Source organism: Mycetomoellerius zeteki, unplaced genomic scaffold (genome assembly GCF_001594055.1).
Source record: "Mycetomoellerius zeteki isolate Tzet28-1 unplaced genomic scaffold, Tzet1.0 scaffold389, whole genome shotgun sequence".
Taxonomy (NCBI): domain Eukaryota; kingdom Metazoa; phylum Arthropoda; class Insecta; order Hymenoptera; family Formicidae; genus Mycetomoellerius; species Mycetomoellerius zeteki.
Window position 1 is genome coordinate 415,041 of NW_017257380.1, and position 18,482 is coordinate 433,522.

At 38.4% G+C, this 18,482-nt stretch overlaps 2 protein-coding genes across 3 annotated transcripts in view; one reads left to right on the forward strand and one right to left on the reverse strand.

Moving 5' to 3' along the window:
- The first annotated feature begins 1,544 nt into the window (after nucleotides 1-1,544).
- Nucleotides 1,545-5,972, forward strand: Hem (Nck associated protein 1 Hem). Its single transcript, XM_018453506.1, has 2 exons — nucleotides 1,545-1,624; nucleotides 1,700-5,972. Exon 2 carries the CDS (start codon nucleotides 1,841-1,843, stop codon nucleotides 5,207-5,209), a length of 3,369 nt encoding a protein of 1,122 aa, XP_018309008.1. The 5' UTR covers nucleotides 1,545-1,624; nucleotides 1,700-1,840; the 3' UTR covers nucleotides 5,210-5,972.
- Nucleotides 5,973-8,606: 2,634 nt separating this feature from the next.
- Nucleotides 8,607-18,482, reverse strand: part of kuz (zinc-dependent metalloprotease kuz) — a 129,670-nt gene continuing 119,794 nt past the window's right edge. The window contains exons 4-15 of one of the 2 annotated variants that reach the window (XM_018453505.1): nucleotides 15,163-15,461; nucleotides 13,899-14,045; nucleotides 13,653-13,801; nucleotides 13,338-13,572; nucleotides 13,076-13,250; nucleotides 12,778-12,946; nucleotides 12,508-12,685; nucleotides 12,193-12,426; nucleotides 11,957-12,073; nucleotides 11,717-11,881; nucleotides 11,480-11,609; nucleotides 8,607-10,677 (exon numbers count right to left, since the gene is read on the reverse strand). In XM_018453505.1, coding sequence (XP_018309007.1) covers nucleotides 10,538-10,677; nucleotides 11,480-11,609; nucleotides 11,717-11,881; nucleotides 11,957-12,073; nucleotides 12,193-12,426; nucleotides 12,508-12,685; nucleotides 12,778-12,946; nucleotides 13,076-13,250; nucleotides 13,338-13,572; nucleotides 13,653-13,801; nucleotides 13,899-14,045; nucleotides 15,163-15,461 — 2,138 coding nt within the window. In that variant the 3' untranslated portion in view covers nucleotides 8,607-10,537. Of the gene's footprint in view, nucleotides 10,699-11,479; nucleotides 11,610-11,716; nucleotides 11,882-11,956; nucleotides 12,074-12,192; nucleotides 12,427-12,507; nucleotides 12,686-12,777; nucleotides 12,947-13,075; nucleotides 13,251-13,337; nucleotides 13,573-13,652; nucleotides 13,802-13,898; nucleotides 14,046-15,162; nucleotides 15,462-18,482 lie in introns of both variants that reach the window. The other variant, XM_018453504.1, reaches the window with a different exon arrangement.

Here is an 18,482-nt window from a genome sequence, read left to right on the forward strand (position 1 = left end):
CTGTAATTTTTAATGAGTATAAATAAAATTTAATAAAACGTTTGTGTATCAATTAATTTTATTCATGAAAAATATGCTAAAATCAAGTAAACGCTTTAAAAGATTAATATCAAAGACCGTAGATAAGATCGAAAAACAATTTCAGATTTAGTAGCTATTTAAAAAGTTATTAACAATATTAAAAATGATATGTTAGAAAAAGTTTTTACGAGTTTTCGTAACAAAAATTGTATTTTGTACAAATTCAGATGGCACTCCGGAAAAATTACTCCTTGGGATTATGAGTATATTTTTCATCAATAAAATTAATTGATACACAAACGTTTTGTTAAATTTTATTTATACTCATTAAAAATTGCAGACATTCCTCTTTTCAGCGCAATTTTTGTTTTTTCAATAACTAAATACTTTCGAAAATGACAGCTGAGTAGTTTCAACACCTTCCCGTGGGATATTTACAATTTTTAACACTGTTGATAACTATCTATATTTTAAAATATTCTGTTGGTAAATTACCTACAATGATAAAAGAGAGCAATCAAGTGTAGGATCGCATTGACAGATGGCACCAGCGACAAAGTGAACAACTTTCGAATTCAGTGATTTCGCTACCGCGAAAAATGATATACAGATTTTTGATTTTGTATCACATTCCTTAATCTGTTTCCCATATGCCGCAAAGCGAAATTGCCCCTGTTTTACGCGAATATCATAGGTCGAAATATCACACGAATATCATAGATTAGCGTCGAAATATCACTCGCGAAACAACCGACAAGATCGAAAGTCGGAAATTTCTCCAGGGACGCCATTTTATTATTCGGTCGCAAATAAATTTCGTAATTTTTGATCGAATATCGCACAGCATTGCGCAGCACAATTTATCCAATAAACGTTTTGGAAACGTTCTTAGGACGTTTGGAAGACATAGAAAAGTCCTGTGGATACTTTAAGACATTCTTTGGAGGTCTGCGTAATATCTGCGTAATATGGGAAGCTTGTGTTAAACTTACAGCGGCACAACGCATTTTTTTTCCGCTGGGTTACTCGCATTTTAGTAAATTATTTAGTAAATTATTATATATAATTGCACCACACAAACGCGGAATTCTAATAATTTAATAAAATGCAACAAAAAAACACGCATCGTGCGTCGCAATCACGAATATGTGAATACCTGGCGAAAAGAATCCCGAGCCTGATCGGCTGTGCGCGCTTCCAGCTTCCTCGTATCCAGGAGTCCATCAACATCGTCTCCGTCCAGGTAGTTCAGCTCGCCGTCATTCAAAGCTGCACTTTTAACAATCACGCGCGTCGCGAACGAGCAAAACTTCCCGCGCTCGACATCGCACCGCGCACGGCTGCGATTTCAAATCTACTGCGCACTCGACACTTCTACTCTAGACGTTTCGCGCTCGCCGCTTTGGCAACACTGCGTCGCCAACAGCGCCGATCGCCGATAGCGGAGTAACTGGAGCAACTTCACGCGGTAAGCGCCGTGTTGGAGCACAGCACAGATACAGAGGTACTGGTTAACTGGTGTAGTACGCACGGTGAGCTGCTTCGGCCTATCATATCGCGATGCATTGTAATTCGGTGTGCAACATGTAATCACGGTGGCAAGGTGAGTGTACCGATTGCGAGACGAAGGTATCGACGTCGTGAGAGCGCGTCCAGCAATTGTCGTTTTTCCTTGCAGGAAACCAGAGGAAACACTCGGCGTATCCGGTGGGATAAATTACCCCCCATGGGTGGAGTCAACTGATCGCTGTCACTTACGTTTAGCGAACAAGTTGATAAGTAATGTCAATCGCGTGAGGGGCAATCAAGCAACGCGGTCATGGCACGACCCATTGTGCCGAGCCAGCAGAAGCTGGCCGAGAAGTTGACTATCCTGAATGATAGAGGTATAGGTATGTTAACGCGTATTTACAATATCAAGAAGGCCTGTGGCGATGCCAAGTCAAAGCCCGCCTTCCTCTCTGACAAGGCGCTGGAGTCTTCCATCAAGGCAATCGTCAGGAAGTTCCCTAACATCGACGTAAAAGGGCTGCAGACCATTATGAACATTCGTAATGAGATTATCAAATCCCTGTCATTGTACTACTATACGTTCGTTGACCTGTTAGACTTTAAAGACAATGTGTGCGAACTTCTGACTACTATGGACGCATGTGGCGTCCATATGGATATTACAATTAATTTTGATTTAACCAAAGGTTATCTAGATCTTGTAATCACGTACGTCAGCCTGATGATTCTCCTGTCGCGAGTTGAAGATCGCAAAGCTGTACTGGGGCTCTTCAACGCGGCTCACGAGATGGTGCACAGTCAATCGGATCCCAGTTTTCCTCGTTTAGGACAGATGATTATGGATTATGATGCTCCGTTGAAAAAACTTTCCGAAGAATTCGTGCCGCATTCTAAATTGCTGAAAAATGCTCTAACTTCGCTGTGGCCAGTGTATCCTGGTAGAAATTTATCTGCTGACACATGGAGAGCTGATCAGAAGTTAAGTCTCGTTGGTAGTCCCGGGCAGATACTGAAAGCAGCAGCAACTGATACCATGTCCTGCGAGACATTGAGTTTGGATAGAATCGAAAGATGGGTGATTCTCGGATTTACGCTTTGTCACACATTCTTGAGCCAGGAACAGCCAAGCAAACTGTGGATCACTGCTTTAGAATCTGGATGGGTATTAGCTTTGTTCAGAGACGAGGTGATTTATATACATCAATATATTCAAACGTTCTTCGAAAGTATGAAAGGATATGGAAAACGAGTATCAGAGGTGAAAGAATGTTATAATCAAGCAGTACAAAAAGCTGGTTATAGACATAGAGAAAGAAGAAAATTCTTGAGGACTGCTCTGAAGGAATTAGGTTTAATTTTGACGGATCAGCCTGGTCTTCTAGGACCGAAAGCGCTGCTGGTATTAATGGGTCTGTCTCATGCGAGAGACGAAGTATTGTGGCTATTGAGACACGGAGATAATCCTCCTGTTCAAGGTAAAGGTAAGGGACGAGGTAGCGAGGATTTGGTGGATCGTCAACTGCCAGAATTGCTCTTCCATTGCGAGGAATTACGAGCGTTAGTAAAAAAATATTCTCAGGTGCTTCAAAGGTATTACGTCCAATTTCTTTCTGGATTCGATGCCCCCGCTTTACATCAGATGATACAAAATCTTCCGGTTTGCCCAGAGGACGAGGGGGCTATTCTTAGTGATATGTGTTCAACTATAGCTAGTCTGACCGTAAAGCAGGTCGAGGACAATGAATTGTTTGATTTCCGTGCCTTTCGATTGGATTGGTTTAGGCTGCAGGCCTATATGTCTATTGCGAAATGCAATATGAATCTGGCTGATAATAGAGAATTAGCTTCTTTCATGGATACAGTAATCTTTCACACGAAAATGGTTGACAATTTAGACGAGATGTTAGTCGAGACGTCTGATTTATCTATCTTCTGTTTCTACAGCAAAATATTCGAGGATCAATTTCACATGTGCCTCGAGTTTCCTGCCCAGAACCGGTATATCGTTGCCTTCCCGCTCATATGCAGTCATTTTCAAAGTTGTACCCACGAGCTCTGTCCGGAGGAACGTCATCATATTCGCGAGAGAAGCCTTTCCGTTGTCAATATGTTTCTGGATGAAATGGCCAAAGAAGCTAAGAATATTATCACGACTATTTGCGACGAGCAGTGCAACATGAGCGACAAATTATTGCCGAAACACTGCGCTCTATTAATTTCACAAGTTGTTAATCGCAAAAAGAAGGATAAGAACAAGAAGAACATGTACGAGATTCACAAGCCTGGTATAGAGAGCTATCGGAAAACTCGGGAAGAATTAACGACGATGGACAAGCTGCACATGGCTCTTACCGAGCTGTGTTATGCCATTAATTACTGTCCTACTATTAATGTCTGGGAGTACACCTTCGCACCAAGAGAGTATCTGCATCAACATCTGGAGTCGCGATTTGCTAGAGCGCTGGTGGGAATGGTCATGTACAATCCGGATACCAGCGAGATAGCCAAACCATCTGAGCTCTTCGTCAGCGTTAGATCTTACATGAATGTTCTTCAGACCATCGAGAATTACGTGCACATAGATATCACGCGGGTCTTCAACAACGCCCTGCTGCAGCAAACACAGGAACTGGATAGTCACGGTGATAAGACAATAGCTGCACTCTATACGCAATGGTATTCGGACGTTCTGTTGAGGCGAGTAAGCGCCGGTAATATTTGCTATTCGGCGAATCAACGAGCGTTCGTCAGCTTGTCGGTTGAAGGTGCTATACCCTTTAACGCCGAAGAGTTCTCCGACATTAATGAGCTAAGGGCATTAGCAGAATTGATAGGACCATACGGTATGAAGATGTTGAATGAGAACTTGATGTGGCATATCGCCAGTCAGGTACAACAGTTGAAGAAATTGGTGGCCGGCAACAAGGATGTGCTGATTTCTCTGAGAACGAATTTCGACAAGCCGGAAGTGATGAAGGAGCAATTTAAAAAGCTACAGCACGTGGACAACGTTCTTCAGCGAGTTACTATAATAGGTGTCATTCTTAGCTTTCGACAATTGTCACAGTCAGCACTGGTCGACGTGTTGGAGGAACGTATACCGTTTCTGTTGAGCTCTATATTGGACTTCAGACATCATCTGCCATCCGGCGATCCTATGCGCGTCGTCTCCGAGATGACGTCGGCCGCAGGCTTGACTTGCAAGGTCGATCCCACTTTGACGACAGCACTGCGAAATCAGAAGGCTGAAGTCGACGAGGACGAGCACCTGCTTGTTTGCTTGTTGATGGTCTTCGTGGCGGTTTCCATTCCGAAATTGTCTCGGAACGATAACTCCTTTTACAGAGCGTCGCTCGAAGGTCACTCCAATAACATACATTGCATGGCTACAGCAATAAATAATATATTCGGAGCATTGTTCACGATTTGTGGACAAAACGATATAGAGGACAGAATGAAGGAATTCCTCGCTCTGGCCTCGTCGAGCTTGTTGAAATTAGGGCAAGAAGCGGACAAGGAGGCAACTCGAAACAGAGAGTCTGTGTATCTTCTGCTCGATCAAATAGTTCAAGAATCTCCATTCCTGACGATGGACTTATTGGAGAGTTGTTTTCCATATGCACTGATACGCAATGCATATCACGATGTGTACAAACTTGAGCATTCGCAACCGTGAATTTAATAGCGAAATTACGAGACGAGGTGCTGCTGCATTTATAACTTGCCACTCAGGGCCACTTTTTTTACGTCTACTTATGACATTGGAAGCAATCGTGAAGACTTTGCTATTATATATCGTCTGGTCGAACGATAACTTTCCGGATAGGATTAGTTTTCGATCAGTGTCGCTGAAAAAGTACAAGCATACGTCAGCGAAAGCATGAGAGAGTGGTAAATGCATATTATTGTTCAAGGGTCGATAAAGTTGTCTACAAATTATTTCTCAATATTTCAACAGAACAGTAAAGCTTGCGGCATTGTAATGCACTTTAGCCATTTCCCTACGTTGCTTGTGGCAAAAACCGCGCGTCACATTAATCTGTACAATTGAAATCTGTTTATCGCCGAAACATTTGTATAATTCGATTGTCTTTGTAAGAATCTTTATCGAGAAAAATTAATCGACAGACAATTTGTATCACGGATTTTCTAATATATTTGAGGTAACATGTAATAAGCATTTTGTATTGTACAGTATTTTCTCAATTCTGTATATTTGACGTTCGGCTTGAAATATTCGTTAATAACACAATATTAAATAAAAACATATATATTGCATATCTTAAATTTCAATTGAGTATTATAGTTTACGTCAAAGAATTTTTCTATTGCACTGGAATGTATGATGTATAAGTTCCCATGACTTCAAGCTAAAGATTGCGATATTCATGTATCACACAGTAGGTACCATCATTTACCCACTATGACTTTTTAATGTACAATTGTAACTCTTTTACAATAGTTTATATAACAAATAAAACTGTATGTACAAAACAACGTTCATTTTCTAGTAAGATTCGTAACCTTCACAATCCTTATCGTTCCAGAGATTACAAACGAATAAATGTAAAATGTATGCTTTATTTAATTCTTTACAATGTTTTGTCTCTTTTAATCACATTAACATAACACAAGAGATATTCACAATCATAATTCATTTATTTATAATATCCTTAAAACACTCGCCGCATTCTAGACATTTTGGGAAAAAGAGAGAGTGGTGGTCTGAAGCTACGTTCAGCGATTGGTCAGTATCATGCTCGGTTATAATTTACAATAAAGAGATACACCCTTAAAAGCGCATCACCGACTAAAAATAGAGATACGGCACGAATGTAAGGGTCACTTGGTGTTCGATGATATCCAAGTAACACTTTAAATAAAAACGTACGATTCCTGGAGAAAACAATTCGTCGTTTGCGAAGTGATTCGGTACAAAGGGCACGAAATTACATGCTTAAATAATCCCAGATGCACGATGTTGATAGGTCACCACATTTTTGGATCGATAGAAAAAATATAATCTTCGATTTTCTTTTTGTTCTTTCCTTCTCTAACATTATGTACAAGTGATAGAGTAGTGTGTTATATGTGCATCGCGTCACAGTAATGCGGTTCTGGATTAAGATCGGTATACGGTACGCCAATCGCGTATAGTTTTGAAGATTACGCTTTCGTTATCGTTATCAACGTGATACATAACAGTGACACATTGCAACGAACCGTACAGGAAGTTCGTTATTACGGGGGAATTAAAGTCGCATCTTAATCCGGATGCCGCGGAAATGAATAAGCTTAAGCATATGTAGTTAGAGGTCTGGGACAAATGATGAAGGAGAATTTATCCTTATTTCTTATTAATCCTTTCGTACGCGCAAGCGACTTCATTGTCAACTAGTAACTACACCCTGACCCCATTCCACGCTCGCTCTTTAGGCTTTCGGAACGTAACAAGGCATTGCTATCTATTTTGTCGTCTTTGGATATTCGTTATGTCGCGTACGAATTTGTACCTGCGATTTTTGATCATAACAATTCAGTCGTTCGAAATGCTAGTGGCAGTGAAATGGAAGCAAAGGTAGTTCGCGTACCGATAACGTTCGATCGGGATGTCAGCTCGTTTCGAAAGCAAGTTCTAACTACCTCAAGGTAGTTGCTCATCAAATGGCAGTGGCTTGGAACGAAATGATTACCCAGAGATTCTCGATGACGCTTCGAACGACATTATTCCGCACTTTTTTTTTAACGTACAGAAAAGGTCTTCTTTCCTCTTTGGCGTAAAATGAAATTTAAAAAAGGGCATATAAAAAGTCTTCTTTATCTGACGGTTGTCTAAAATATTCACGCTATTATCGTTTATATTTAGAAGACCGTAATTAACATTTACATTGGCAGAAAACATTTCTAGCGATGTACTATAATGTATTAAAATTAATCGAAAACTCGAATCGCACCTGGCTACGTTCATTGGCAGTAAATCTCATCCGTTGAGTGTCACGGATTGTTGCTCGCATTGAAACATATTAAATCGTTCAATAATATTATTAGCGGCTGTGAATGGGGTCAAACGGAATTTTTTTTGCACCTATACGCAAGAAATCTCGAAATTTCCTAAATAACGTTGATCGTACGATTCCTCCGGTCCATGATGAATCGCCAAAGAAACTCATACTTAAAACCTAGAGGCTCGATTACACGCATGTACAGACACTCGCACGTCATCCCTAAACTTCCGTTCTGATTACAAAATACAGAATAATATTTCGCTATAATACAGATCTGATATAAAAACAAGTATTTTTTGTATTCGCTTTACCATCCGTTATGGTTATATAATCATTTTATAATGTATCAGTATATTTACACAGATATACACACTCGCGATCTATCTCTTTCGCGGTCTCTCACTCAAATATTTCCTCGCACGCCCAAAAAACTTTTTACTTTCCATCTCATTTTCTCGTAATTCCTCTCACTTATTCTTTTCCTCATGAAACTTCGTATGATCCACCTAATAATCACATTGCGTCTATTGTACATTTCCACACGATCCGCAAACTCGTATTATAGCGTCTTTACTGGCACCTCCTCGTTTCAATCCTGCATCCCTATATTCAACTTTCCGCCTAGATAAAACACAGTCTTAAAGTTACAACGCAGAGGGTTGTAATTCAATTGCGGGTAGACATAGAGATATATCAATTACACCAATCGATATTTAAAAATGCGATTTCTGTTTTTAAATTCTACGAATTTCTACATGAAAAATAAAAATCAATGCCAAATTTTGAAACCGTGTCATTTTGCTTAAAATTTACAAAAATAACATATGGATATTGAAGTTTAAAAATAAGTGCTATATGAACAATTCTACGTAATAATTATATAAAACTTTACGAAACGTTACGAAGCTAATCTGTTTTTTAATCTCACTTTACAAAAATTGTATTTGCTCGATTGTTAGATTAAAATATTAAAGATACGAATTATATGGTTAAAAAATTGATAAAAATAAAAAAATCATAAAAATCAATTACATAAAAAGAATTTTAATCTCTAATGCACAGCTTTTTTCTGAAATGATTTGTTTCGATTAATTATCGCTAATTTAAATGTCGCATATATTCGTTATTATTTATTGTAAATGGAATATATTGTGAACAGGAGTGGACATCGATCTCGACGTTTGTCACCTGTTGCACAAAGACGTCGATAAAAGAGCGAAAAAGAATTCAGTCATTTGTTAGATTTGGCGTTTCAGAAAAGGGAAGTGCATTAATCGTATCGACAACGGCAATATTTGACAGCACCAGATACGATTCACTTCGAGGATGAGAACCTCGATCTCGTGTTTCTCGCTTACGAGTATGCAGCTGTGTACATGTGTGAGCCCATGTATATATATGTATATATATATCTATATATATATATATAATATAATATAACATGTCCGCACGTTTCGATAAGAGGGCTCATCTTTGGTCCGCTATACGCATAACTGCGTGTTTACGGTGCAGCCCCCGACTTAATGTAGCATGTTATAAAACTCGTTTTTAATTAAATATAACTTATAACATTCGCAATATAGGCGGAGATAAATTATCAACTGCAATATATAACTAATTAATAATAATAATCAGCATAGCTTAATAATAATAATATCATCTTCATTCGTGTATAATAGTTAATGGAATATCGCTATAGAAACGCATTATTTTGTTGTTGCTGCTCTTATATCCTTCGTAATCTCGCATAACTTCGCTTCAAAATTGGCTAATACAAATTAGTATAAGAATAATACATATCGTTAATTATTATTCTACAATGGTACAGAGATCAAGTAAATGACCTGCGATGTAGTTTGGTAATGGTAAAGTGTCATTTCGCTCCAGAAAGCCATTTAAAAAATATTTTAGTTATTGAAATTGTAGATAAAAAAAGACAAAGCGTATGTATGGTGATACTTTATACACGATAGTCTCAATTTTCTTGTCCATATTGCAAGAATTTTATATATTTGCTGTATCAAGTTTTAAAATAAAATAAAATTGTTTATCGTTTTATGATAACATTTTGTTCTAACAAAATAATAGATTTTTCACTTTATATTTGTCGATAAACGGAATAAGAACACGATAGTTGCCTTTGGAAAATACATTTATAAGTATGCGCCGTTTACCAAAGAACAAACATATATTGTCTTATTGCCAATTTCCCACTAAATTTTAATCTCTAACAAACAGGATTTTAGAGACTCTCCACTTAATCTAACTTTCGAGAGCGACATGCACGAGTATCGACATCTCGAAGGACGCCGTCACACAAAGACCGTACGATCTTGGCTTTAAATCTTCGTAATGGCGAGAATGTGACGTTTTTTTCTTAACATTGCCGCGTTCGTCGCTTTGCGAATACAGCGTCGATCACTAAAGCGAAATGAATCACACATTGGATCGATTTAAATTACTTTGATCATATAACAATATCACCTTCACTGGCGAAGCCAAATTCTAAAATTTGATCATACGACGAGTTCTTTAAACGGCGACGCGAAAGATCGTATTGGTGCTACATAAAAAAGATTACATATATAAAATTCTCGGTGCTCACGATTTTCGCTATATACTCCATTATTTCATCATCGTGGCTCCGGTCAAATCAATCTTCCGAGTCGTCGTTCGTTCATTTTCATGAAATTACATCTACCAAACCGATACAAAATGAGAGATCGATTTGATCATCGATACGTACTTTCTTTGTATCTACGCGCGGATTTTTACATGAATTCTATGCAACTCAGGTAAAAGAGCATATCGCTGGACCTCTCAATCTGTTCGATCATTGTAACTCCTCGTCATTATTGCTTCGACCTCGATTAAGAGACATCGTCGCATCCTTTGTAGAGTGGATCGGTTTTCTTCGCATTTGGCAATCGTTCTACACAACGGCTCGTGGTGCAATGCCGCGATTGATGGTCCTCGTCCGTGACGACGTCCTAGGATCGTCACACCTTGTTGTGATGCCTCATCTCATATGCTGCACTCCTCCCCCCTCCCCCGGAGCCCGAATAGGCGCCGGCATACAGTTCTGGGTGATTGGAACGGCCGTAATTGTCTGCTGGCCCGCTACTTGGTGGCGCACTAGCTGTGGGAACCGAGCGATATCCTGCTTAAAGTTTAGAAAAATGTTCGACAATGAAATGAAACGCATAATCAAAAGTAACACCGCGGGTATGCGGGGATAGAGGATTGCTGCCACTGTGTACAACAGCCAAATAAAATATGACAATGAGGAAACAGTCGCCTCAATCTCCACTCTTTCTGCATATCCATCGCGTGCTATTTCTCTCGTTCTACTTAATATGTACTTAATATACAATAGCTAATAATATTATTCTGGAAAGTCATTATTCGGAATCAATCAGTCGATGATGCAAAATCAGAAAGAAGGAGTACGGCTTCAACATTGAATGGGAAAAAATAAGTATTTCGCTAGCATCCAATGCAATGCCATGAACAATGAGCTAGGAGCAAATACAAGAATTTCATCAATATTTAAATTTTTCTAAATAGTAATAAGTTTGAAGCACATTTTACATTATGCGGCAATGATATTGACATTCATGAATTTGCTCCTATTAAGCGTAAGAATATAGGCCCCAGGCTCACCTCTGCAGATCATAGAACGATAGTATCGGGTAGTCATAGATGCGCGTCAATGCGAGGAAGATGCAAACAGGAAAAGACATTGATGTAGTTGCGGGTCACACAAGGACGAGAAAACGCGAACAACGTTAGCTTGAGTTTAAATCCGCAAATTAGCAATCTTTTCTTTCACACTAGAGTATACGCATTTTTACGATGTATGCAATGCTGATTGGTGTTTAAGCATAGGAACTAAACTCAAGCAACGAGAAATGTGTAGATGAGACTTAATGCTAATTCACCTTTTGGATAATATTGAGCACCTCTACCCTCTCCATACCCATGAGAGGGTCCACGCGTTCCGTGACCACCTTGACTTGGTCTTGGAGGTATACTTCTTGGCCCAGGTCCACCACCAGCATGCGGATGTCGCTATAAAAATGACAAGCAATAAAACGTTGAACAAGATGAAATATCTTTTACTTCAAACAATGATACAAGCAAACTTTTGTATGTAAATGTAATTCATATGTTCTTACCATTCTTCTAAGAGTATTCATCGGTCTTGTTAACGTATCACTGATGCGCCTCGCAGGCGGCTTTTTAGGATTAGTGGAAGGAATGTGCACGGCGCAACACTTGATAAACAGTCCCATAAATATGATGAAAGCTATACCCATTAGTAATACCGCCCACCAAAATTCCTGAAACAAATAATAAATAACGTTATAGAATAGATAATACAGAGATAAGAGTCACAAGAAAATGCTCATGCTTACAGTTATCCATTGTACTACCGACGATAACGTTTCTTTATTGAACAATAAATTTTTCAATCTCGCAAGCGGTCCTTCCGTATCGACAGCTCGGCATTTTAAGAAAACATCGCAGTAACCCTAAAGAAAAAAAATAAAAATTTTATAAATATGTGTAACTTCCAAAAAAAATTAATCCGTATACGCCCATATACTCTGTTAACTCTATTTCATTTGTACGTAAAGGTTAATTAATTTACCTGAAAATTATCGCAAGGTGAACCAGGTCTAAGGCTCATTCCACCCTCGGGCAATCCCACCATGTGTGCAAACTCGCTTGTCCCGCGACATGTTGCTGCATCAGTTCCATTTTGACAGGCTAATTCGCACAGTTTTCGCTTATCGATGTTCGGTATGATACTGCTCGTTAAAAAGCACTCCGTCAGATTCCACTCCAGACAAATAGATCCTGTGCATTCCCCATTGATGCATAACTGTAAATAACGCGTTGTTGAAATCAACGTCGATGGTTAGCTAAATCGTACAATTCACAGAATAACACAGAGCGTGATTACTTGAGTGCCCTCATTGCATCTAGTCTTGTTGGCTTTTGGTAGCGGCGCTGGGCATTCGGAGGACCTCCCACTGCATGTAGAATTGAAACTACAGTCTGATTCGGCTCTACATTGAATTCGATGAGAGAGGGGCACAAATTGGCACGTTTCACTCGAACAGCAGGGTCCTTGACTAGGACTGCAAACGCATAATTACATTTATGAGGAAATGAATCGGGACACTGCCATTTGCTTACACGTATTACATTTTGCTTGCACGTATTACAATACCTGCATTGTGTCCCATATTTTCTATTGCAACCTTTCGCCGTGTCATTCTTAATCTTATCCAGCTCAGACACCTGTTTGGGATAGCAGCACTTGTCCACGCACTCGTCGTCATCGTATCCGCAATCACATTCCTCGCCAGCCTCGACAATTTTATTCCCACAAAATGCTCCTGTAAATAATAAATGCAATAAGTTCATCAGACAAGTAGAAATATTAGAAGCAACGTTTCTTTCTATTGTTCGCTTAGTCTATTCTGAAGACTGCTGTAGCGTGAAGGGAAAATGTGATGTAAAAATACCAGTGAAACAGTTCCTCTTCTTATTATCCTCGATAGCATCTAGGACGTTGCTGATATTGCCAATGCTGCACTTTGAAAACTTGCTGTTGTTCGGTCGATTTCCGCTCGTCGCCGAGGCGAACATAATGTAATTACCGTCCAAGCCTCCTGGTCTGCATTCCGGCGGAAAATCATGCTGGAAAAAAAGGTGATCGTTACCTCTGCGCTCCGGACAGATTAAACACGTATGTCTACAAGAAAACATTTTTTTTTCCCGGCTTACCGGTGATCCGAAGTTATGGCCTATCTCATGCGCCAGAGTCAGTTGCGATACTTTAGGCGGTACACGGCTGTTGTAATTCACGAAAGTTATGATACCGGTATTGAGGGATCTCTTAGTGGATTGATACAGACCGGACACGGTCTCGGTATAAGTCTTGAACTTCTCACAGATACCGCCGGACGCGCCGGACGCGGAAGCGACCCAGGCGAGCCCGAGTGTACCGCCGGTGAAATCTCTGTCGACATAGAAATAACGTTTACGAACAAGTTTCAAATCGATACGAAATACAGCGTAGTGTTTCATTATTTCGATTACCTGTAAGTAAAAACGTAGGCGAGACAAAAGTCCTCATGATTCGAGAGAGAATGAAGATTGAGGAAATTGCTAACGTCGATGTTCTCTAAACAGAAGGGGTTGGGTTCGCTGTACGGCTGTTGAGGCGTGCACGCCGTCTCGTCATCGATCTGTTATCGGATATAGCAAGTGTGTCAGTTTAGTGAATTCACACATTGACGGGTATTCACACATTGACGGGTGTTATTTTCAACGCGATATCGTTACCTTTATTCGTTGAACCTCGAACTTGATGTTTCTGTGCTCCGTCCTGCCATCGAATTTCGTGTCCCTGTAGATATAATTCACGGCGGTGACGTGGTGTGCGATCAAGGACAATATTTCTTCCCTGGTTTTTTCCGCGTCGTGATGCAGCTGCAAATATACAAACATGAACTCTGACTATCCGCGTGGCAACTGTCTCTTTTATTCTACGTGGTAAAATTTCTCCCTTGATGTACTTATATTAGACAGAATTTCTGATATACAAGTTTTTAATTTCTAACATCAAACAGTTTGTAATTAAGTCTCAAATATTGATTTTTTATATATAAGGAATGGCCGTTTATTTATATGTAAATATAATATGTACATTTATTAAAATTTAATATACGAACTTTGTATGTATAATATTTCCTAAATTTTCATGTTAATATTATCTTTGTAAGTAAAACTCTTTATAAATCTTTATAAAGAGAAGCTTAAAAAAATTCATCTAAACAAATCATTATAATTGCTTTCTGTGAAATGTGTTCTCTGCAAGAGTACGGCGATATCAAAGTCGGAACATAGGGCACAGGAGGATAGGAATATTCTTTTTGCGAAGAACACTGGAATGCGGGTGGTGTCTGGTTTGTTGAGAAAATGCAAAAGGGAATTGCACTGACCGTGCTGCCGACGAAAACGCATATGAATGTGACCATAGGAAGAGAACGGTTGGTATTCAAGGTATTTCTCTATTGTGTAAGGAAATACTGGAATTCCCTAGTTACAAATTGCTAGTGAGAATTGGGTCATTTCGTCGTTCTAACAATCTGATATCCTACCTCTACTTCTTTTATATGATCATAAATGCCAATCTTCTATGTTATTTCTTTTTATCGCTCGATAAATTAAAGATAGAATGTAGAAAAAATTGAATTTTTAATTTCAAAGGATAAATTCATCGCAAAAGTAAAGAAATATATTTTTTAAATTTACTTAAGTGTGCTAAGTTTCCGTATATTTTGAAATTGTTTAGATATAATTATAAATATAAAATAAGAGAAATGATAAGAAATATTTCTTATTCTAGCTAAAATATAAATTGCATTCGAATATTCTCGCATACAATTAAAAAGAAAGAAAAAAAGCTACAAAAAAATATATGTAACTTTGAGAATTAATACTAAAAAATTGCATCGATTTAAAATTGTCTAAAATAATTTAAAGAACATTTCTCCAGTGATATATAATATTTAGGAGCTATAAACTTAAAACAAATTTCATGTACCTGTTCGGAGATGTGCCTCCATATAAGAGGATCCGTTTGTATGAAAAGCGAGCAGGTGTTGTTTTCTTTCGATCTAGTCGCTCTTCGTGGCCTGCGATGATTAGGTTCATTGGCTTCTCTACTGTATTTGTGACCAGGAGCCTCCCGGTCCCCGTTCCAGGGTGCGACATTTGGTTTCGGCTCCTTCTGGTTCGACGATGGGACCGTTTTAGGCGGTTCATCCGGTGCAGCAGAATTCTGCACGCTTTCCATCCATTCTATCACATCACTATTAGTAATACCACATCCACCGCCGTCACCTGAAAAATTCATCATTAACTCATTATTATTTCATATATTTTATAAATTTATTTGTGAGTCTAAACATATGTGTTCAAGATATAACAATTAATTGGCAAAGTAAACATCAGAATGGTCAAAAACTATTCTCTGTCATAATCGTCAATATCGTTTGAAGGTAAAAATATATTACGTGAAAGTACAAAACTAACAATAATTCATCTAAAAATAATTGGAGGAATAGTAATAAAAAATACTATAAAATACTGCAATAAAATACTCCAGCAATTTAGCTACATTTACGATAAAGTTGGTCATCAATTATTAAACGAGAATTAATTATCAACGTTGATTTTTTGCATGGTAAAGACATGTCCATTTATTTGTAGTTCGAATTGACCCTAGCGGGAAATAGCAGGGTAATAATAGAGGCCATTGGAATTTCTGCTTTCTGAACTACAGTAGATGAAAATCTGGGAGCATGAATCGTAAACCAGGAAGCGCCGCAAGGTTCCTAATTAATGGCAAAGTTCATTGCCATTAATTCTGAATCTGGTCGTGGAACTCGAAACATCCACGACCACGTGGGAGTCTTACATCATCGATGGGATACATGCGCTTCGAGTTCTCCTATAGGTAGGTCGAAGTATATCCTAAAATGTCTTTGGATGGGAATATAGAGCGAATAATAACGATGCGGAAGCCAAGTCACGTACCGTGCAATCTGCATCGCGTGAGTCGCGTTGTCACCGAAACAGCGTCGTACGTGGCTTAGTCATTGGTATAATTCCGCAATACGCTCGAAATATCTGCGTGAAGCGAATATATGGACATAATGCGTCGACTAATGGCGACCTTGTCGCGGTCTCCCGGGTGTTGTATTATGGTACACGGTCTGCATGTGCGAGAACGTGGCGACCCGGCTCATCGAAAACTATCTTGCTCGATTTCAAATTGGTTTCCGATTTTCCGTAGAAAAATGTCTTCACTCGATATGGAGAATTTGCTATCATTTAGAACGTATTTTCGCGATATTTGCATATTTTTGGAAGCTACAAAAATTAATTCATTGAATTGTAAATTATTCTTTAACTTCCTTTTTCTCTAATCTTCACTACTTTTATACGTAATTTTAACTGTAAATGATACAAGTTCGACAAACTCATTTCAAGTGAAAGCAGAGTGGAAGCTTTTATTTCTACGATTTTTCCTCCTATATTGCACGCAGAGTTATTGACTTTTTTATACTCTCAAAAAGATTTTACCGTTTATAAAATGGGAATATCATTTTTAGTTTGTATTTGATGGCGATATTAACGAGCAAGATTAATATATCGTATCCTCTTACAGACGTTCTCTTAATCTATCTTCTGAAATCGGTTCGCATAAGTACGAACCAATAACATCGCTACCGATACAGCTGAGATAATCGTGGTTGTCGGCTTTATTGGCTGGTTAACCGTAAGCCACGAGCTTTAATGACTCGGCGTTTCACGCGTGACGATATTGGTTGTCTGTACTATTGCTGTCTATTATCGCCGCCTACGTGCTAGTGTCAATAGATATTTCATGAGGTGAAAATGAAAGAAACGCCGCGCCGGGAGAACCGATTGACTGCGCTTGTTTTTTTCCAACACATATTTCACTCGTTAACATCAGAGTTGCGAATGACACATTTCTGTACCATTTAAAATTCACGAGTAAATCGTTGCTTCACGTAAAAAAATTCAACTTTTTTCATAAATCTTGACTCTCGAATTTTTTGTATTTAAACTATATTTATTTATGCTATAGCTTATAACTATTTATACACTGCGAAAAAATTCCTAAATCTGAGTAATATTTTCTTGAATAGTGTTAAATAAGCATTTCTTTACTGCAAATAAATATTTATTAAAAAAAAGGAAGTAATAAATAACACATGTTTACGTTTAATAGATATTTATTTGCAATAAGGAAATGTTTACTTAGTACTACTCAAAAAAATATTACTTAGATTTAGGAAATTCTTTTCGGTGTAACTATCTCTTTCTTTGTATCTTCCCACGTTAGTAGTCATGTCTAATAATGCATCATGCTCCGAGAGAGTTTGGACCTAGAATGTGAAGTACATTTCACTCTACTCTACTCTGCTCACCTTCGCGTTATCGTGCCTTATGCAATGCTCCAATAAATGTAGCAAACTCATAACATCAGACGTGTTCCCAGAGGGCAAACTTAGCGAGACGGTGAGATTCGGTCCACGCAGCATGCATGAACGAGCGGCGCGATAAATATTACACAGTAATGCACAGGTTTGTTTATTTCAACGTTGGCCGTTTATGCTACTGCCACAAGCACAGTGACGACGGTGAATTGCGCAGCTCGAAATTCGCTGGTCGTCTATGTAGCAGTCACGCTGACTATGCCCGATTCAGAATTAGACTGCACTCCCGGAGATTCCATCGGTGCACCTATCCAAATAAACTACTTTCCTTCCTAATGATACTCTAAATGGCACATGGAATTCGTACTGCTGTGGACTTTCCAATATCCATATCTACGCTTAAACGACGCGATCTTGCGCTGGTCGCTATTTCGTTTCTCGATAGCGTATACACAAAAGAAAACCGAAAGTTTAGCAATTCCGTTCGAATTGGCTAATTCTCCAACAAATTCTGAAATAATTTTTCCTTGGTGGAAATTTTATTCTCAAATATAATACGTTTTTATTGCCGGAGAGATTTCATAAGAGTAAAATATATTAGGGTTATTCAACCGGTATGCTGTAAAGGATCCCAAAATGTGCTGCGAAAATTTTAGAGTAAGTAAAAAGTGAAAAATTTTAGAAACAAATAAAAATGTATCTCTTTTAGATAAAAAAAAATTTATATCTAAAATAAATTTTAATAAATAAAAAACGAGTAAAGAGCGCAAAGTAAAAAATGTTTTAAAAATTGTAAAAGTTATCTAAATTATATTGTGTGTTTACTCTCATTTTAACCCAAACAATTTTTCATCATTGTAATAAAATCACTTTTAAAATGATAAAATAAAAAATA